Source organism: Tiliqua scincoides, chromosome 2, assembly GCF_035046505.1.
Source record: "Tiliqua scincoides isolate rTilSci1 chromosome 2, rTilSci1.hap2, whole genome shotgun sequence".
Lineage (NCBI taxonomy): Eukaryota > Metazoa > Chordata > Lepidosauria > Squamata > Scincidae > Tiliqua > Tiliqua scincoides.
In genome coordinates this window covers 246,545,668-246,566,332 of record NC_089822.1, presented here as the reverse complement: position 1 = coordinate 246,566,332, position 20,665 = coordinate 246,545,668, and the positions used below count along the sequence as shown (strand labels likewise).

The 20,665-nt window shown below is 46.1% G+C and overlaps 1 protein-coding gene across 1 annotated transcript; it reads right to left on the bottom strand.

Annotated features, from left to right (window-relative positions):
* Positions 1-1,693: 1,693 nt before the first annotated feature.
* On the bottom strand, positions 1,694-20,458 carry LOC136640236 (transmembrane prolyl 4-hydroxylase-like). Its single transcript, XM_066615207.1, has 9 exons — positions 20,145-20,458; positions 17,699-17,780; positions 17,024-17,231; positions 15,365-15,444; positions 11,893-12,055; positions 8,646-8,828; positions 6,506-6,596; positions 2,624-2,747; positions 1,694-1,905 (listed from the first exon to the last, which is right to left on the bottom strand). Exons 1-9 carry the CDS (start codon positions 20,370-20,372, stop codon positions 1,694-1,696), a joined length of 1,371 nt encoding a protein of 456 aa, XP_066471304.1. The 5' UTR covers positions 20,373-20,458.
* Positions 20,459-20,665: the final 207 nt, after the last annotated feature.

The following is a 20,665-nucleotide window of genomic DNA, read 5'->3' as shown; positions in this document are numbered from 1 at the left end:
CCTCCCATTTCTGGGCAAAGTGATCAAGCAGGTGGTGGTGTCTCAGCTCCAGAGGATCCTGAATGAAGCAGATTATCTGGATCCCTTTCAATCTGGCTTCAGGCCTGGCTTCGGGGCGGAGACGGCCTTGGTTGCCTTGGTGGATTACCTACGCTAAGAGCTGGATGGAGGGAGTGCATCCTTGCTAATCCTTTTGGACCTCTCAGCGGCTTTTGACACCATCAACCATGGTGTCCTTCTGGGACGGCTGGCCGAGGTGGGGATCGGGGGGACTGTTTTGCAGTGGTTCCGGTCCTTCTTGGCTGACAGGTCCCAGATGGTGGTACTGGGGGACTCCTGTTTGGCACCCTGGCCCTTGAGGTGTGGGGTGCTGCAGGGTTCTGTACTGTCCCCCATGTTGTTTAACATCTACATGAAACCACTGGGAGAGGTCATCCGGGGATTTGGAGTTGGGTGCCATCATTATGCAGATGATACTCAGCTCTATCTCTCCACTGGACTCCAGGGTGGCTGTCTCTGTCCTGGAGCGTTTTCTGGAGGCAGTTGGGATCTGGATGAGGGCGAACAAGTTGAAATTAAATCCAGACAAGACAGAGGTCCTCCTGGTGCAGAAATCCACGATGCAGGTGTTGGAATATCACCCTGCTCTGAATGAGGTGCACTCCTCCTGAAAGAGTAGGCTCACAGCTTGGGGGTTATCCTGGACTCACAGCTCCTCGTGGATGTCCAGGTGTCGGCTGTGGCCAGGAGCGCCTTTGCCCAGCTTCGGCTGGTGCGCCAGCTGCGGCTGTACCTGTCTCGGCCGGATCTGGTCACAGTGGTCCATGCCACGGTGGCATCAAGATTAGATTATTGTAATGTGCTCTGTGTAGGGCTGCCCCTGAAGACAGTCCGGAAGCTACAGCTAGTGCAGAATGCGGTGGCTCGTGTAGCTGCTGGAGGTCAGCGGTTTGACTCTGTCACGATGCTGCTCTGGCAGCTGCAGTGGCTGCCCATTCATTTCCTGGCTGAATTCAAGGTGCTGGTTTTGACCTTTAAAGCCCTAAATGGCTTGGGACCAGTGTATCTGAGAGACTGCCTTCTTCCGTATAGTCCGGTTCATTCTCTAAGGTCATCAGAAGGGGCCCTGTTGGTTGTGCCGTCATTGAGAGTGGTGAAGGGAATGGCAACCAGAAACAGGGCCTTTTCAGTGGTGGCGCCTGCACTGTGGAATTCCTTCCCCTTTGAGTTGAGAACAGCTTCCTCGTTACTGACGTTCCAGCAGGGCCTGAAGGCTTTTTTATTTAGGAAAGAGGCCCTGTAAGAGCTGCTTTTATAAATTATGTCTTTTTATCTGCTGACTGCATTTTATCTTGTTTTGTTTTTAATTGTTCTTTCTTAATGTTTATTTATATATTTTTTTGCTTTGTATTTTAGTCTTGATTGTTAGCCGCCTTGGGTGTCCTTCAGGGAGAAAGGCAGAATATTAATCTAATAAATAATATTATATACAATATACAATACACACAAAAAAAAACCTGAAAACACAACTCAATGACACAACCAAATCTACTAACTAAATTTATAAGGATATAAATTCTTTAAACAAACATGGCTTGCATGCTTTGTAGAAAAAAAATGGGAGACTGAAACAGGCTTGAAACAAGATAGTGCAAAAAATTTATTCCAGGTCACTGGAGAAGTGTCTCAAGCACTATAGTTTTACACGAACAGTATGGCAGGATTTGTCCAAACTCCCCTTACTCTGGTCTCCATCGTTTGCATGTTGGGCCATCACCTTTTGAAACAGGAGCTGCCTAGTTTTGCTATGATCAACATTGATCCACTGGTTGGCAATCCACTTGGTTCCTTCAGTGACTAAGCAGCCTCCATGCAAAGAATAGTCATCTATCTCTCCAACCCAGCCTGCAAAGGGACAAGAATCCACAAATTCCTCAGTGAAAGTCAGCTTCTGTTCCCAACACTCTGGACTTAATGATTGGCTAACCAGTTAATTAATCAGCATGCAGAGCAATCCTGTAGTAATTATATGCACAAGCACTAGGTTTTGAGATGCCTTGGCATATGTGGCAACAGCAGAACACATTCTGCGCCTGCGCAACAAGAGCAAACTCTTAGCCTTGGTGATGACTCTGAACCCAGTACTGTGAACAACAGAATCATATCTCAGGAATGTGTATTGTGGTCAAGCTAGAACTAGCTAGTAGGCAACCAGTATAATCGTAGTAACCTTTAATAACCCTTAATGTTGTAACAGTATTGCTTCATGTTTTTGAGATTCAATAAAGGCTGAGTGGGCTAGCCGGGAGGAAGGCATTCTCTCTCGATCTCCCAGCGTTCTGCTTCTAGCTCTCCTGCCAGCATTTACCCTTTGAATCCATGACTGCCGTCTCATCCTTGCTCTTTCCTTGCTATTTCGGTTCCTACTAACCCTTCAGTGCATCTGCTTTCTGTACTCCCAGCAAGCCACAAGACCCTAGGCCTTGTGGGCTTCCCAAGCAGTGTCAAACTGCGACATCTTTCAGTGCTCTGCACTCCCACCAAGCCACAAGGCCCCAAAAGCCTTGGGTGCTTCCCAAAGCAGCATCTTGCGCTGCTACACAATCCATCACTGACATATTACCTTCATCGTTTGACAGGTGGTTGTACCAGAGGATAGCAGTGCCCTGCATGGGTTTTATACGCAGGTTTCCCTTATCGCAGTGTCTATAAGTGTCACGTAGGTCAATATTGTTCTGAATCAGAGACTGGGAGAAAAGAAGAATACAATTATTGTGCTACCGTCTAAGGAAAAAGGAAACACACAAAACCCTGTCCGACATACAGGACCCCCTGCTACTATTTTCATTCATATCCCACTTTTATACACATCTCTCATTAAAAGAGCTTAATGTTTATCAAGCCATCTAGAGTCTAATTCAAAGAAAGACAGGGTTTTAAAAAAGCAAATACTACGAATACATTACACTATTATTAATTTGAATATTTTATGTAAGACCTAATGCCAAATAGCAAAAGGAATGAAAAGGTGGTGCCCTCCCTCAATAGAGCTCACATTCCTACACAGCCACTGGAAGGAGCCTTTTGCTGAGCTGAAGGACAGCTGCTCTCACCCCTCTTCTATCCCTGCCAAATAGAAGAGACACCATTTTAAAAGGCTTCTTTTTGCCCAATGAGTTGAGTTAGATGACATTTAGGTATGTTCTACTGAAACCCAACTGTCAGACTTCAAAATAATCTGGGGTGTGCATCTGAATCCTGAAAAGGAGATCAAACACAAAGCTTCAGAAGACCTAAACTTTGGAAATGTTAAAATATAAGAGGCTCACAGACAGAGGTGAGCGGACATTGTTGTGAGAACAGGTACCGTTGCTGATGTTTCCCAAATTTACTAAGGGCTACCTTGTATTCCCATGCTTCAGCAGTGCAGCAGAGAGAAAGGAGCCTCTGATGAACTTAAAAAAAAAGAAAGTTTCAGAAGTTCATAAAGTTACATGACCATTGGGGGAGGATTTATTTTGTATATCAAAATGCTGTTACATCAAATAGCATCCAGCAAACTCCTGGAATACTTAAGGTTAGGCCCAATTCTATTATTGAGATATACCATCCTATTTCCATGTACCCCAGCATGATGATAGCCCACTAGAGTAGAAGTCTGCCAGCCAATGAACACACCATGGATGCCAGTGTATTGTTGGAAAAAACACCATACCTATGTAGCCATACCAACACCATACCATACCAACACCACACCCTCTGTTCTCAGGGTCTCCCCCATCCGCACTTGGAAACTTCTTGGGCAGGGGGGGGGACGGGACAACACTCCAATATGTTTATGAGTTCCATGTTCTCTGCCGCCATAGTATATGGGGGGCAGTGGCAGGGGACAGGGAGCTCAGCATACTGATAGCCATGCCAACAAGTTCCAGTGATGCAGCAAAGGACATGGTGTGGATGTGGTAAGCTGGGTGGGCAGCTGCAATAGGCACCCTGTGTCACATGCCAGCCCAATGATTGGTTCACATAGTGCTTCCTCTGATAGGTCCATGTGCTACAGCCTCCCAGTCAGGTGCGTCTGTCTGCCCTGATACAAGGTGATCAGAAGGATGCCAAGGAGGATGCTCTTTGCTTATCTCCTGCTATGGCTGGATAGTTTGTGGAGTGACTGATACGGGTTTGTGGAGTGGAAACAACTTTGTGGAGTGGCTGATACGGGTTCAAGACCCACTTCTAGCTGTATGCTGTGTTATCAAGCCATTTCTGCCCAACGTTGCATATACACAACAGGGATCAAATGTGTACACCTGGGCTGGGCAGAAATGGGTTTTCTAGTGGCTGGCAAGGAGGTGCCCCCCACCACTGGCCACTCATTGGCCCTGTGTCTGCTTCCGCCCCTGGCTGAGTTCATCCTGGGTGCCAGTGTTGGAGATGACTGAATGTAATGATTGGCTAGATGTAAATGAACAAAGTTGGAACACAAATATTAAGATAATTAAAGTGGTATTAAGATAATTAAAGCCGTATCTTCTAAAGAGAATTTATATAAATTGTTTTATAGATGATATTTAATGCCAGAGGAAGTAGAAAAAATGTACCCTGGATCATCAGATTGTTAGATATGCAAAGAGAATGAGGGAATTCTTTATTTTATGTGGTGGTTATGTGGAAGTAAAGAAATATTGGGAAATGATGTATATTGTTACAAGAGATATTGAATTGTGTAGTACCATTCAAACCAGAAATATTTCTTTTAAATGTGATATCAGAAATTGAAGACCAATATAAGAAACATTTTATTGTACATATCAGTATAGCAGCAAGAATATATTATGTGCAAAATTTGAAGCCTTTTTATGATTGGATAAATAATTTTAGTTAAACAATAGTGATTGTTTAGTTAAATCATTAATTAGTATAATGACAAATAGGATAATTTTTGTATCAATGATTTTTTTTCTTTTCTGTCATTGTTGATTTCTTTTTTGGGATTAAGACATGTTGTAATCTATGGTCAATATCCTCATGTGTAACATGTGTAACATGTGTCATGCTTTTTAACATCTACATGAAGCTGCTGGGAGAGGTCATCCGGGGGTTTGGAGTGGGATGCATCAGTATGCTGATGACACCCAGCTTTATCTCTCCTTTCCCCCTGATTCTGAGGAGGCGGTTGGGGTCCTGGATCGCTGTCTGGAGGCGGTTGGGGGCTGGATGTGGGCAAAGAAGCTGAAATTAAATTCGGATAAGACAGAGATGCTCTTGGTTCGGAAATCCACAGCTCGGGTATTGGACTATCGTCCTGCTCTGAATGGGGTTGCACGCCCTCTGAAGGAGCAGGTCCACAGCTTGGGGGTTCTCCTGGATCCACAGCTGCACCTGGAGTCCCAGGTGGCGGCAGTGGCCAGGGGAGCCTTTGCTCATCTTTGGCTGATTCGCCAGCTGCGACTGTACCTGAGCTGCGCGGACCTGGCCACAGTAACCCATGCCCTAGTGACATCTAGATTAGATTATTGCAATGCGCTCTACGTGGGGCTGCCCTTGAAGACGGTCCGGAAATTACAACTAGTACAGAACGCAGCTGCTCGTGTGGTTGCTGGGGCACGTCGGTTTGACTCTGCCGAGCCATTGCTTCAGCGACTACACTGGCTGCCGGTTCTGTTCCGGGCCCAATTCAAGGTGCTAGTTTTGACTTTTAAAGCCTTTTACGGCTTGGGCCTGGGGTATTTGAGGGGCAGCCTCCTTCCTTATAATCCTGCCGGTGCTCTTAGATCATCTGGGGGGGCCCTTTGACTGTGCTGCCACCAAGAGAGGTGAGAGGGGCAGCAGCCAGGAGGGGGGCCTTCTCGGTGGTGGCCCCCGAACTCTGGAATACCCTTCCCTTAGAATTGAGAACTGCTCCCTCTTTGTTAATATTTCGGCGTGGACTGAAGACCTTTTTATTTCAAAAAGCTTTTAATTGCTGACAGGCTGGCTGGCTTTCTTTCTCTTTTTTCTCTTTTATATTAGAATCCATGGGGCTTGTTTTAGTTTTTTAATTATGTGCACTTGTTTAATTATTGTTTTTAATTGCTATTTTTGTATTTTTAATTGTTGTAAGCTGCCTTGTGTGCCCATGGGGCAAAAAGGCGGGGTATAAATTAATAATAATAATAGTAGTAGTAGTAGTAGTAGTAGTAGTAGTAGTAGTGTTGTTTTGTCAGGATAGACTTGGCATTTGGTCTTGGGATATGATGAACATTGCGCCAGCATCCATGGGACATAGGCATAGAGTCTGAATAGGTTTGGACTGCTATGTATTTCGTTGCATATAGTGAACAGGCCCTTTTATCTTACTAGAAAATCCTATTTTCTGTGTGTAATATAACACTGGCTGGGATGACTTAATGTGTTAATCTCTTCCATGCATACCTTTTTCACCTGCATGTTCCAGCAGCAACTTGTGTTTTATTCATCAAATTCACTATACCAAGTATTTAGACTTTTATGCTTTATCCATACATACCAGAAGGTCATAAGTACTATTGTCAGCAATAGGGAAGCTGGTCTCTCCTCCACCAGTCACATTATTCAGATAGAACAACACTGTCGCATAGCTGGAAAAGACAGAGCCAAGTGTCATAGGTATGGAGGCTCTGAAGCAGGGAAATTACTTAACACTCCATGCAGGCCCCCATGGTCTCTCCTGATTTTCCCATTTCACTTCAAAGCCAGTCTCATCCGTAATCCACGTCTCACTGATGGAACTCTAGCACATTATTTCCTCCAATATGCGTAAGTGAAAAAATTGCATCAGCTACCCCCGATGCCCCCTCCTCCATCCCCTTTTCCCCCAACATTGCTGTCCCCCTTCTGTCATTCTCTAGAGCAGGGGTGCCCAAACTCCAGCCCTGGGGTCACTTGCGGCCCTCGAGGCCACTCAATGCGGCCCTCAGGGAGACCACAGTCTCCAATGAGACTCTGGCCCTCCGGAGATTTGTTGGAGCCCACACTGGCCCGACACAACTGCTCTCATCATGAGTGTGACTGTTTGACCTCTCACGTGAGCTGTGGGATGAGGGCTCCTTCCACTGCTTCTTATTTCACATTTGTGATGCAGTAGCAGCAGCAAAGGAAAGGCCAGCCTTGCTTTGTGCAAAGTCTTTTATAGGCCTTGAGCTATTGCAAGACCTTCATTCATTCATATAAATTCATCTTTAATATATTCATTTAGGTAAACTTATGTAAATTTATTCAAATTTTAAATGTAAATTAATTATTTTTTCACCCAGCCCCCGACACAGTGTCAGAGAGATGATGTGGCCCTCCTGCCAAAAACTTTGCACACCCCTGGTCTAGAGTATAAGCCCCTGAGGCAGGGAACAATCTTTTCACCACATACATGGATGACACTATAGGAATCCACAACAACATGTCTAGAAAAAAAGAGATTACACTGGCCACATATGGTTTAATGACCATTTCTGCCATATGTTACCCAACACACATGTTAACACATGTATGTGGTTATGGGAGCACACTAAGAAGGTATTTGACCCAAATCACACTCATGTTGTTCTTAACTAGGGTGACACCATGAGAGCATCAGATTCGTAAGATTCTGGTATAAGGCAAACATTTGGTCTTGAACTGACTGCAATCCACCCCCTTCTCTGGCTCACAAAAGCCTCTACTTTTAGAATAGAACCAAAATTCTATTCTAAATGAAATACAAGTCTCATGAGCAACCAAAAGGCAAATAGGCAAATCTTCCCCAAGTGATCTTGGCAATTAACCCTGCTATACAATATTTCAGTCTCTTGTCCCAAGTCAACATCTACTGGAGATAACTGAGATAATTGTTCATTTATTTGGTTCCCCGTGTGACCATGTTCTGACCCTAAGCATGTCTAGTAAAGCATAAAATAGCAATTTACTAGCTAGTGGACATGGGGAAGCAATTATTTCCAGTCCCCTGCTATTTACTTAATGCTTCTCTTTTGGTTGGCCAGCAGGGGTGTCCAAACTTTTTGGCAGGAGGGCCACATCATCTCTCTCACACTGTGTTGGGGGCCAAATTAATTTACATTTCAAATTTGAATAAATTTGCATAAATGAATATATTAGAGATTGAACTTATAGGAACCTATAAAAGTCCTTGTATAAAGCAAGGCTGGCCTTTCCTTCGCTGTCACTGTTGCATCACAGACATGAAAACAGCAAGCAGTGTAGGAAGTGCTCATCCCACAGCTCACCCAAGAGGTCAAACAGTCGCCTTCACACTGAGAGCAGTTGCGTTCGGCCAGTGTGGGCTCCAGCAAGTCTCTGGAGGGCCAGAGGCTCATTGAAGACTGGGGCTCCCCGCGGGCCGGATTGTGAGTCCCCGAGGGCCACAAGTGGCCCCTGGGCCAGGGTTTGAGTACCCCTAAGCCAAAGGATCACAAAGGGCATTCTCTTCTAACTGCCATGAGTTACACAGGCTAACAAAAAAATCAGGCATGTCCTTTCACCGTTACTATCAGTTAAGGTAAACAAACTGTAGCCTTTGTATATCAATGTCTACTTCTCCACAAATATAGTGTCGGCTGTCAACACACAATATGGAGCAATGTGAGAGAACACAGAATAGGAGATGAGTTTCTCTTTACAACTGTAGACTGACTTACCGAGATGAGGAATGACATGGACTAATATCAACAAACTGTTCAAAGTGAATGCTGGCAATCCCTGGGATGGCATCTTTACTATCCCAGTGGGCATGGTAGTACCCTCCTTGGTCATATTGCACTACCTGCAAAGCTTCACTGTGCTCAATGATCTCTGCTGGCAGACGTGTTAAACGAATCACCCTGAAGAAGAAGCAGAGGCAAACCAATAAAATAAATTAATATATACATCAGTAGATGCTGCAGCTTCCCACTATGCCGCTCAGAAGATTGGGATGGGCGGTACCAGACAAGATGGTGGACAACTGGCAGTCAGTGCAGCTATCTGTGAGTCAGTGATATAGAACAGTGCTTTGGAGTAGGGCATCACCAATATGCTGAAGACACCTAGCTGTAACTCTCTTTGTGCTTTCATTCTATGGAAGCTACGGAAATCCTGGAGCATGGAGGCAGCTGGAGTTTGGATGAAGGCCAATAGGTTGAATTTAAAACCAGAAAAGACAGAGGTCATCCTAGTCAGGAAACTCTCAATGAACGTTCTGAGTCAGCTGCCCTTGCTGAATGGGGTTGCACTCCAACTCTAGGAATGAGTGTGCAGTTTGGGAGTGCTCCTAGGCTCACAGCTTTCTCTGGAAAGCCAGGTGACAGCTAAGGCCAGGGGTATGCTTACCCAGGTTTGTTTGATGTGCCAGCCAAGTCTGTATTTGAGTCAATCAAGCCTGACCATGGTGGTGCATGTCTTAGTGCCTTCAAGACTGGATCAGTATAACATGCTCTACATGAGGTTGCCCTTGGCTTTAAAGGCAGCTAGTATAGTCGCCAGAGCAGCAGTCCAACAGAATCAAACCACCTAGCTCCAGTAACCATTCGGGCTGCCGCAGTCTGCACCAATGCCAGCTTCTGAACAATTTTCAAGGGCATATAGCATTTCATTCTGCTGCTTTACTCTGGTCTAAATAGCTAAGCCTGTATTGTTTTTATTAATGATCTTGTAAATGATTGATTTATATTATAAATAAGATTGATATTTTATTTTATTTTATTTTTTGGAGGGGTGGTGGTGGTGCGGTAATTGCACCCAAATTTTGAATTAAGCATTTATATAGGAAATTTAAAAATCTCACCTGGCTCCAAATTTGTCACCTATTCTTATCCACAGAGCCATGTTTCAGATAGGCACAAAAGTGTCTTCAGGATGAGTTCCACAAATGGTTTATGGAACACCCAGGGAATCATAGGTCGCAAATTACACAGGCCTACAAAATTGAGGGTCAGAAAGGTTTTCCCAAACTTTATGGTGGCTTGATATGAATTTGGGGTGCCGAATCCAAAAATGGCATCTGTTTTGCCCTATCACGTCTAGTTTTGGAGACACGGCATAGCCTCATTAGTTAATGGTTCAAGCAGCTTCCTCATGAGGAAGCCATGATGTAGGCTTCCTCATGAGGAAGCTGCTTGAACCATTCACTAAAGAGGCTATGCTGTGTCTCCAAAACTAGATGTGATAGGGCAAAATGGATGACATTTTTGGAATCAGCACCCCAAATATACCAGGAATTGGTGTAACATTTAAGGAAGCAAAAATGTGTGTTGGCCTGTGTTATTTACAAGGTCATTTTTAAAATGACCTTATAAATAATTTTTTAATGACTTTGTAAATAAGGGGAGGAGGTCTGGTCTAGAGGGGCTAGAGCAGGGGTGCTCACACTTTTTTGGCTCGAGAGCTACTTTGAAACCCAGCAAGGCCCGGGGATCTACCAGGGGGGAAGGAAGAGTCTGACAGACACCCCCTTTGATGTATGGAGCCCCTGCTGGACCAGGTCAGAGGAGGCCCACCAAGTCCACCTTCCTGTGCCCCACAGTGGCCCACCAGATGCTTCAGGAAGCACACATGTCAGCTAAATATGTCAGTTTTGTCTAGTCACTAGACGAAACTGACATATTAACAGTTTGGAGAGACAGGGCTCCGCTATCTACTCATTTTGCCATTTTAGTGCCAGCTAAATATGTCAGTTTTGTCTCGTCACTAGACGAAACTGACATATTAACAGTTTGGAGAGACAGGGCTCCGTGATCTACTCATTTTGCCTCGCGATCTACCGGTAGATCGCGAGCCACCTATTGAGCACCCCTGGGCTAGAGGGTAGAGCCTCCGTTAGCCTGAAGATAACATCTGAAGGTCACCAGTTCGAGGCCACTGACAGCTCTGTGAATGGCGAGACCTTGAAGCAGCTGATAAGCTGAGCTGAGTTATTCCACCTGCTCTCTGGTGTGAGCAAAGAAGCGTCTTGGCTGCCTTTCAAGTGAGAGATGAAGGAGCTGCTTGTCAGCCAGTGTGGGAGGCAAATGGGGGCCAGAAGTGATAGCAGACTGTGAAAGATCCATCTGAAATATGGTGCGGTTCTTGAAAGATAAACCTTTCTGTTATTGTAAAAATGAACCGCCTTGAATAAAGTCAGAGGAGTAATCCGATGACCAGAAAGGCGGTATATAAATACCAGTATTATTATTATTTATTGTTTTATTCGGTATATTGTATGCTTATTGTTTGATGGAACTCTGCAAGCCACCTTTGGTATTTGTTTTGGCATGGAAAAATATAATCTTAAATAAACAAATAAAGAAGGGCCCAATTCTATCCACTTTTCCAGTGCTGGTGCAACTGTGCCAATGGGGAGTGCACTGCATCCTGTGGTGGGGAGGCATTCACAGAGTCCTCCTCAAGGTAAAGGAACATTTGTTCCCTTAACTCTGGGCTGCATTTTGGTTGCACTGATGCAGGAAAGCTGGATAGGATTGGGCCCTTAATGTGTAGTTCAAAGGTTTATTCATTTGAAAAAAGATAAAAAGCAGCTCAGTATCACAGCCATCGTATTCTCTCAATATGTTCAAAAGATGTACAAATTTATTTAAATTTGATCAATCTAACTGCTAGTATATGGATTTGCTGCATGGGTAACAGTCTATCCTCCATATCTACCTTACCCAGGCTTCGTGCACTGGAGAGGACACTCTGTTCCAGAACACTATTCAGAGAGCGATACCATAGTCTTCCGAGACTGAAGGATGCCAACAAGATGTCATCACCCAGTGACCAGTGACCTGACTTTTGAATGAATTGAGAGCAATCTAACAGATAATAATGAGGGCACAGAACACCACTCACAGTCATGCTAGGAAGCTGCACTGGCTTCTCTTGTGTCGATTAAATACTTGTGGGTCATTTTTACCTCAAGAGAGCCTTTACCTTTGCCGTATGGAGTGCATAATCGGATGTGCCCCCTTGCCTTGAACCAGCCATGCCTGCTGGCTCTTCCTCACTAAATCACTTGTATTTGCCTTCTTCATGTCTATATACTTGTTGACATCCTGCAGGTTCACTTCCTTAAACTCGTCCACACTTAGCACACCTGGAAGGAAAGGAGAAGCCACACTGGCTATTGGTAAGCCCAGGCTAGATAGCATTATGGATCAATACATTCCTCACTGGCCAACTCTCTAGCAGGCACTACAGTGCCTAGACTACCTGAACTGGAGAAATATGCACCACCTCCATCACCTACCTGCCACATGTGCCTCTCTCTTTTCAAATGGTGCTTGCCGTGTCACAAAGGTATATGGAAGGGGAGAGTATCCTGCACTGAAAAAACTATTGCTGTTGCAACAAAAAGATGGCGATTAAAGCTGCTGCCAGCTAGTATTGCTTAATATATATTCCCAATATGTACATCATATGGCCATATGATACATACCGCAAACAGCCAAACCCTATACCCATATATGCAATGCAGCCAAGCTGACAGTGTATGCTTCGTCCATTGGTGAGCTGGGAGAAAACCAGAAAGCTGACAAGAGGTAAAAGTTTAAGGAGATCAATGGGTCTCCTCAGATTCATGCCAACTATATAACTGGCAAAACTCTGAGGAGAGAAAGAGGACAGGGCAGGTTGGGAAATGTCCAAAAAGCAGAAGTCACAGTTTTCAGCCTTCTGGAGGACTTAAAAGCCCTTCTGAGGGCCTCTGAAAGACAGAAAATCACAACTTCTGGTTTTCAGCCGACCAGAAGTGATTTTCAGCATTCCAGAGGCATCCCCAGCCCTTAGAACGTCGTTTCGACATGATCAGAGTTCTGGTCACATTTGGAGGATTTCAGGTGCTAAAACCCACAGACCATCATCTGCTGGTTTCAGAATCCGCAGGGGTTCTGTTCCCAGAACCCCTGCTGATACAGAAGGCTGATACCTCGCTGATACCAAATGCATAAATGTACATTATACATTACTGTATAATGCAGTGGTTCTCACACATTTAGCACAAGGACTCTCCCCCCTGGGGGCTGAAAGATAAGAATATGCTCTCTGTTTGGCTGTACTTGTCGTAAGAGGCAACTAAACACCCACCGGGTAGATGGGATTCGTTAGCCTGGGAAGGCAGCTCATCTGAGAGAAGGAAAACTCTGATCCCAAACCTCCACTGCCTTGTGGCTACATCCAGTTATGGAAAAGGCTTCAGGAGACAACCTCGAGGCAAAATCTAGAGCCAGAGTCCCTGAGGCAGTTCATGGCTGAACACAGTCACGTTTTGGCAACTCCTGTGACGCCGCTGGAACCAACCATATTGGCTTCTGCCTTTCCATTGGACCATTTCAGCAATGTGGAGAGGGGGGATTTGCTGCATGGGTAACAGTCTATCCTCCATATCTACTTTACCCAGGCTTTACGCACTGGAGAGGACACTGTTCCGGAACCACAATTCAGAGTGCGATACCATTGTCTTCCGAGACTGAAGGATGCCAACATGAGCACCAGGACCCACTTTTTAGAATGAGAATCTGTCAGGACTCACTGGCAGTGATGTCATGACTGGAGGCGACATCATCAAGCAGGAAAATTTTTAACAATCCGAGGTTGCAGTCCTACCCACACTTACCCAGGAATAAGTCCCATTTACTATCATGGTTAAAAGCATAATCATAGTAGCTTGTTAAAAGTACAGGTCTGTAACATTTCCCCAAATGCAGTCACATACCATGGCAGCATCAAGTCTAATATATTAAAAATAAAGTATTGAAATTAATGGGGACCCACCTGAAATTGGCTCACGACCCACCTAGTGGGTCCTGACCCACAGTTTGAGAAACACTAGTATAATGTAATGACTTTCTGGTATTTGTCACCCCTAAGACTTTCAGAAATTTATCTAGAATGCAGTAGTGGTTGTTGGGAAGGTGGCTGAGTGGACTTTTTTTTCACAGTTGGTGGTCTTACAACAAAATACAACCGTTCTGAAAAGAGAGAGTAATTTTCATTTCAGAAATTTAAAATATCAAACTCAACATGCATCTCTCAGGGAAACTGCAGTGGCTGAGGCTGGTGAGAAGACTGAACAAGTAACCTGTAGCCAAAACTATCAGGTGGCAGTGAAATCAGTATTCAGAAAGGTGGAACTATGGGAATTGGGACTTCCCTCAGCCTAGTTCCCACACATGGATTCTAAACACTACAGCCTCAAGAAAAGAAATGAAAAGAGAATATGTATATAAAAAGGACCATCACCTGCAGATAGCATGCAAATCTTTTGCATGTGCAAAATAACAGGCCTCCCCAGACTAGATAGGTATGGGGGGGGCCAAAAACAAGTAGGACTAGAGCAGCGATTTTCATCCACTGTGCTGTGGCCCACTGGTGTGTTGTAAATGCTCTTCAGGTGTGCCAGGGGAGTGTGGGGGAGCGTCAGTTATTAGTAGGGTCTTTGGGGGATGTGACGTCCCACTGGCAGTGCAGTGTACCTTGACAACTGTCCAAAAACTGATTGTGTGCCTTGACAATTTTAGTGCCTTGGCAGTGTGCCATGAGAAAAGATTGAAAATCATTGGACTAGAGCAGGGATGCCCAAATCCCGGCCCAGGGGCCATTTGCAGTCCTTGGGGACCTCCAATCTGGCCCGGAAGGAGCTCTTAGTCTCCAATGAGCCTCTGGGCACACAGGACACTTACTGGAGCCCACACTGGCCAGACGCGACTGCTGTCAGCAAGAGGGCCGACTGTTCAACCTCTCACACAAGCTGTGGGCCGAGGGCTCCCTCCACTGCATGTTGTTTCACGTCTGTGAAGCAGCAGTAAAGGAAAGGCCAATCTTGCTTTGCGCAAGGCCTTGAGCTATCGCAAGACCTTCATTCATTCATATATGTTCCATCTCTAATATATTCATCTAGGTAAATTTACTCAGATTTTAACTGTAAATTTAATTCTTTTATTCCTGGCCCTCAACACAGTGTTAGAGAGATAATATGGCCCTCCTGCAAAAAAGTCTGAACACCCCTGAACTAGAGGTTTACAGTGAGGAACATCATGTAAGTCCCAGAAGTTTTGCCCATGAACTCTAGGTCCCTGTGGATTCTTACATGTTTCCAGTGCATGCCTTGCCCCCAGGAGCACTAAAATGCTGGATTGAAAAAGAAAAGACAGAAAAACATGTCCCAGCAGACACTTGGCAAAATGCCACAAATGCAGGAACTGCAGAGATACAACAGGTCCATAATTAATTGTAAAGCAAAGAGGGATGAAGGAGACTGTGTGGAGAACTCAATTTAGGAAAGCCATAGTCATCACTTATTTCCAATGGCCCAACAGTTTTGGGACCATTCGTCTTGAATTACACAGGAGAAGGGAATGAGCAATAGGATTTAGTATACAAGAAGGCAGAATTAACTCCATCTCACCATTGCCATCAGGGTCTGCTTTCAGAGCTATGTACATTTCCTGGACGTCCTCAGGGGTTAACCACTGACCATTTCCAAGACTTAACAGCATCTGAAATGACAAATGTATTAGCTTTTGACAACCATCAATGGGCGCAAGTGAAATGTTAATTGAGCTCAGCAAGCATTTGTTCTGCACCTGGGAAATCTGAAGCACACAAAAAGCATACCATTTGTCAATGATCATGCAGCTAAAAGATCTACACCAAAAATATCACCTCTCAAACTTATACAGGTACTGTTGTTCCAAGGCAGCAATACATTTCAAAACAAAAGAATGTCAGCACCAGGTTGCTGGCAGCCCTGTAAATAGAACCCTATGGCATACTCCCGCCACTGACGGAGCACTGGATGCTAACACAGACACCAATACTGAAGTTTGGGGGTAAGCCTGTCAAGATAGGACATCTTATGGATGTCAGCCTTTGGTCAGCATTCAACATGATCATCCCAACAGCAGCCCTGAGAAGCAGACCTGTATTTGTCCTGAGATTAGGAAGAATAAATTCAAACAAGCACGTACATTTCTCAATGACTACATCGCTATGGGGATTTCCAGGTGTGCACATTGTGACGCTAGCCAGTTATATCTTTTCCACTTGGGAGTCACATATGGAACTGCAATGAAATGACATATTCCTGAGCACTTAGATTATGATATATCCCCTCCACACTAGTGGATGGTGAATAACAGAACACTGCTGAGACACAGTGTGAATAGCAGAACACAGCTTATCCTCTTACAGAGACACTTGGCCAACAGTCTGAGGCTAAGAGGCAAAGAAGGAAGACCCATAGCCAGGGAGACAGACCAGGGAAAGACTGCACTTGCTCCCGGTGTGGAAGGGATTGTCACTCCCGAATCGGCCTTTTCAGCCACACTAGACGCTGTTCCAGAACCACCTTTCAGAGCGCAATACCATAGTCTTTCGAGACTGAAGGTTGCCAACTACTGCTTATCCCCTGGGGCTGAGGGATAAGAATAGGCTCTCCGTTTGGCTGTACTTGTCGTAAGAGGCGACTAAACAGCCACCGGGTAGATGGGACTCATCAGCCTGGGAAGGCAGCTCATCTGAGAAAAGGAAAACTCTGATCCCAAACCTCCACTGCCTTGTGGCTACATCCAGGTATGGAAAAGGCTTCAGGAGTCAACCTCAAGGCAAAATCTGGAGCCGGAGTCCCTGAGGCAGTTCATGGCTGAACACAGTCACGTTCTGGCAACTCCTGCGACACCGCTGGAACCAACTGTATTGGCCTCGGCCTTTCCATTGGACCATTTCAGCGACATGGAGAGGGGGGATTTGCTGCATGGGTAACAGCCTATCCTCCATACCTACTTTACCCAGGCTTTGCGCACTGGAGAGGACACTCTGTTCCAGAACCACCATTCAGAGCGTGACACCATAGTCTTCCGAGACTGAAGGATGCCAACAACCTGCTGAGACACAGCAGAAAGATCTTCTCCCTTCCCTCTTCCTCTCAAAAAAAAGACAGGACAGTAGTGCTAACAGCAGTCCATACCTCAGGTTAATGCACTCCTGCACTGTCATTCTCCAAAAGGTGTTCCCACCTCCAAAGATGATCTGTGCTGGCACAGTATATCTCCATAAGAATACAAGCCATTCCCTCCTGAATACCTCCAAGATTTGCAGCTCTCCATCTTGATTGTAATCTAGGAGACTGAAGATTTTCATTTGGTCCACACCTAGCATTTCCAGGTGCTCAACCTTGTTTCCTGAGAATCTAATCTCACTTTCCTCTAATCCTTCCTGCTCAGCCAATCGGATAATCAACTTACATTCATCCTCACTCAGGAAGTCTTGGATTTCTACAACAAAGTAAAAAAGAAAAGGGAGAGAAAAGTAAAACTTCCTTAAGGAAAGATAAGAACCAAGGAACACAAGCGGCTTCACGATACACGTATGGGATGAAATGTGCAATGTTATTTTTATTTCAAAGATATTCCATCCACCACCATGCAAGATTCTCTCTGTCACAGCAGTACTACACATTGCAAAGATACATAAGCCTTTTGGAATTTTCACAAGACAAATAAAGAAACGAGGCTATGCTTGTCAATTACATTAAATCTATGCTTAAAAGCATTTTGTCAATCACACACCAACAGTAACACTCTTGTATTTACCCACACTGTTTAGGATGCACTCAGTGGGCAGTTGAGGAATGTTAACAGAAGTGTTGTTGTTGTGGATGTATCACATACATAGATCTCGCCTATGATACGTACTCACCTATAAGTCAAAAAATATATTTCCAACTGCCTGCATTTCTTACCAAAAACAAGTGGTTTCAAACTGAGGGTTTTCATGAAATTGATTTTGTTAGGAAACAGCACCACCTTTTGGTTATATCCCACCTTGAAAAGAAAGTAAAAGGAAAGAATTAGCAATCTATTCTTTCAGCCTGTATTCCAAGCAGCCTGTATTCCAAGCACAGTCCTAGTTGTGGATTTCTATGACATTCATGCAACACCAGCTGAAGAAGCTCAGGCCTGGAGCACAGCTTCTGCCTTGCCCATGAGGCTCCATCTCTAACCCATCAAACAGCGCTTGAAACTTTCTGGGTAGGTCAGAAGCACCTTTTGCCCAGGAGCATGCAGCATGGGGCTAGACTTTTTTGATCTCAGGTCATGCACATTTAGAAAACAAGGTGGTCAACTTTGGTGATGGGAACAATGGAGAAAGGGCACTTTGGACACAAACAGGTGCACTTTGCACAATCAGCCTGCTCAGATTACACAGAAAAGCTTTTTAATCAACACTTATCTTCGTAGAATTCTTATTGTGGGTACTGTGCCCAGGGGAACTCCACACATGAACACCTACTCTACCACTCCAGCAAGGGTTGCAAGGACAATGCAATTCATACAGATAAGCAACTCCCCAAGGGGAGACCAAGGTAATGCCCCAGGTACTGCACACTCTCCCCAAACAGAGTACTACTGCATCAGGCAGCAACACTCTCAAGGTCCAATCTTACCAAACTTTCCAGCACTGATGCAGCCATGCAACAGAGTGTGTATTGCATCATGCAGTGGGAGGGGGTATTAGTCACAGAGGCCACATCAAATGTTCCCTTACCTCAGGGCTGCATTGCAGCTCCATTGGTGCCTGAAAATTGGATAGGATTGGACCTATGTCACAAGCACAGATCGTGCATTTTCATCCCCAAATCTTGTGGCTGCTGCTGTCTATATCTTGCTGCTTTCTCCTGCCTCTCTTTGCTCTTCATCTTTCACATGCTCACTTGCTTGCAACACTCTGGGGCTGCCCTGCACAGCTGTTAAAGGAGTACTTTTCAACCAGTATGCCATGGCACACTGGTGTGCTGTGAATGTTGTGCAGGTGTGCCGTGGGCATCATTTATTAGTAGGATCATTGGGGGAATGTGAGCCCCCCACCACCAGCAGCATGTGTCAATTGTCAGAGAACTGATGGTGTGTGTGCCTTGACCATTTCTGTGTCCTCATGAGATGAAAAAGGTTGGAACTTGCTGTGTTAAAGACTCAGAAGGCTTGACAGGAGGAAGGCAAAGCCAGTATGGATACAATCCTATGCATGTCTACTCAGAAGTAAGTCACATTGTAATCAATAGGGTTTATTCCCAGAGAAGTGTGCATAGGATTGCAGCCTATGTCTCACAGAGTGGGGGGGGGGAGAAAAGGTCAGGGCCCATGAGAGGGGGGTTGTTGTTGTTGGCATCCTTCAGTCTCAGAAGACTATGGTATCGCGCTCTGAATGCTGGTTCTGGAACAGAGTGTCCTCTCCAATGTGCGAAGCCTGGGTAAAGTAGATATGGAGGATAGACTGTTTCATGAGAGGGGGGTAAAGGGGTTCATTTGTTCATGGGCCCAAGGTAAAAAGAGGGTCCAGGAGTCAAAGAAAGGGGCCCAGAAATTTCCTGGGATTTATATTTTCCTAACTCACCTGGACTCGCTGCCTGTGCGTGTAGCTGCTGCTGCTTCCAAAAGCCACATGTGCTGGGCCAAGGAATGCGAACAGGACACTCCTTAACACAGTGTCAAATCTGGGAGGAAACTGGCCCGCTATAGTAGCTCTTTGGCTTGTGGATCCGCTTGCCGTGAAGGAGTGTATAGGAGCTCAAGGACACAGCTGTGGGGCTACAGCTGCTGCAGAAAGATGTTTTAAGTGCACACAGGACACTTTCCGTTCTAGTGTGAGCCCAAGTATGACGATGCTCATGTTCTGCAATGATTTCCCATATTTAAAAGATTTTAGAGGGACTTGGGAGTGTGTGTGGTTTTCCGTGTTACCGTATCTGGCTGCCAACACCGCACGGGATGGTAGACCTGGGCTCTGCACTGGGAAGCCCGTTTGACCTGGGCTCCAAAGGCTTTTCTGGCTGTTGCCACCCTTCCCCTGCCCCGGTTCACCCCCTTCCAACCCCAGTTCTTCCCACCCTCCCCCAACCTTTGGGTCAGACCCCAAAAGAAACTTTGTACCCCCGAGGTCCAGGACAGGTGGGCAGAAGAGGCAGCCAGGCCAGTGTGGGTCCCACAGAGCAGGGGGTGGAGGAGGGGGCGAAGGGGGTCTGTGGTTCAGCTTGGGGCTGTTAACTGTGGGCAAGCTGCCCACCCCCCAGCACAGCCCCCCACACCAGCCCTGCCCTGCCCATGCTGGTGCCACAGCCACTGCAGGGCACTCCTTCCATCGCCTCCTATGGCAGCTGTTCCTCCAGGCGCTGCGCCCGCCCCGCTTGCCTGGACGCCCTCCAGACGGGGAAGGGCATCAGAGCGGGAGCCGCCCTGGGAGAGGGAGGGCCAGGCGGAGCCCGGGAAGTCGCTGCCCGGCCCCCCGTCGTAGCCCCGCTGGGACAGGAAGAGCAGCACGGCCACCACGCCCACCACGTAGAGATCCGCCAAGACCAGGAGGGCGATGAGGGTGGGGCGGCTGCGGCCCCTCGAGGGCTCCTCGCCCCGCCCGGCCATCGCCGTCCTCGCAGCCGCCACCCTCCCGGCGCCGACAACCGCAGGCAGGGCAGCTGCGGCCGCGTCACAGTGCCCGACAAAGGGAGAGGGGCTCTGACCTTGCAAGCCTCTCCACACCTTCCTGGGAGTAAGTCCCATTCACTATAATGGGGCTTACTTCTGAGTAGCATGCATGGGATTGGGCTCTGAGGCTGCAGTCCTCTCCACACTTACCTGGGAGTAAGCCCCACTGAACATAATGGGACTTGATTCTGAGTAGACATGCTGCGCTTGGGCTCTGAGGCTGCAGTCCT

Excerpts from the sequence above, each read along its gene's own strand:
- LOC136640236 (XM_066615207.1), bottom strand. The coding sequence starts at position 20,372 with ATGGCCGGGCGGGGCGAGGAGCCCTCGAGGGGCCGCAGCCGCCCCACC. Across the intron at positions 17,232-17,698 it reads TTTGAAACCACTTGTTTTTG|AAATCCAAGACTTCCTGAGT; the intron begins GTAAGAAATGCA and ends ACTTTGTTGTAG. Across the intron at positions 1,906-2,623 it reads CCACCTGTCAAACGATGAAG|GCTGGGTTGGAGAGATAGAT; the intron begins GTAATATGTCAG and ends GTCCCTTTGCAG.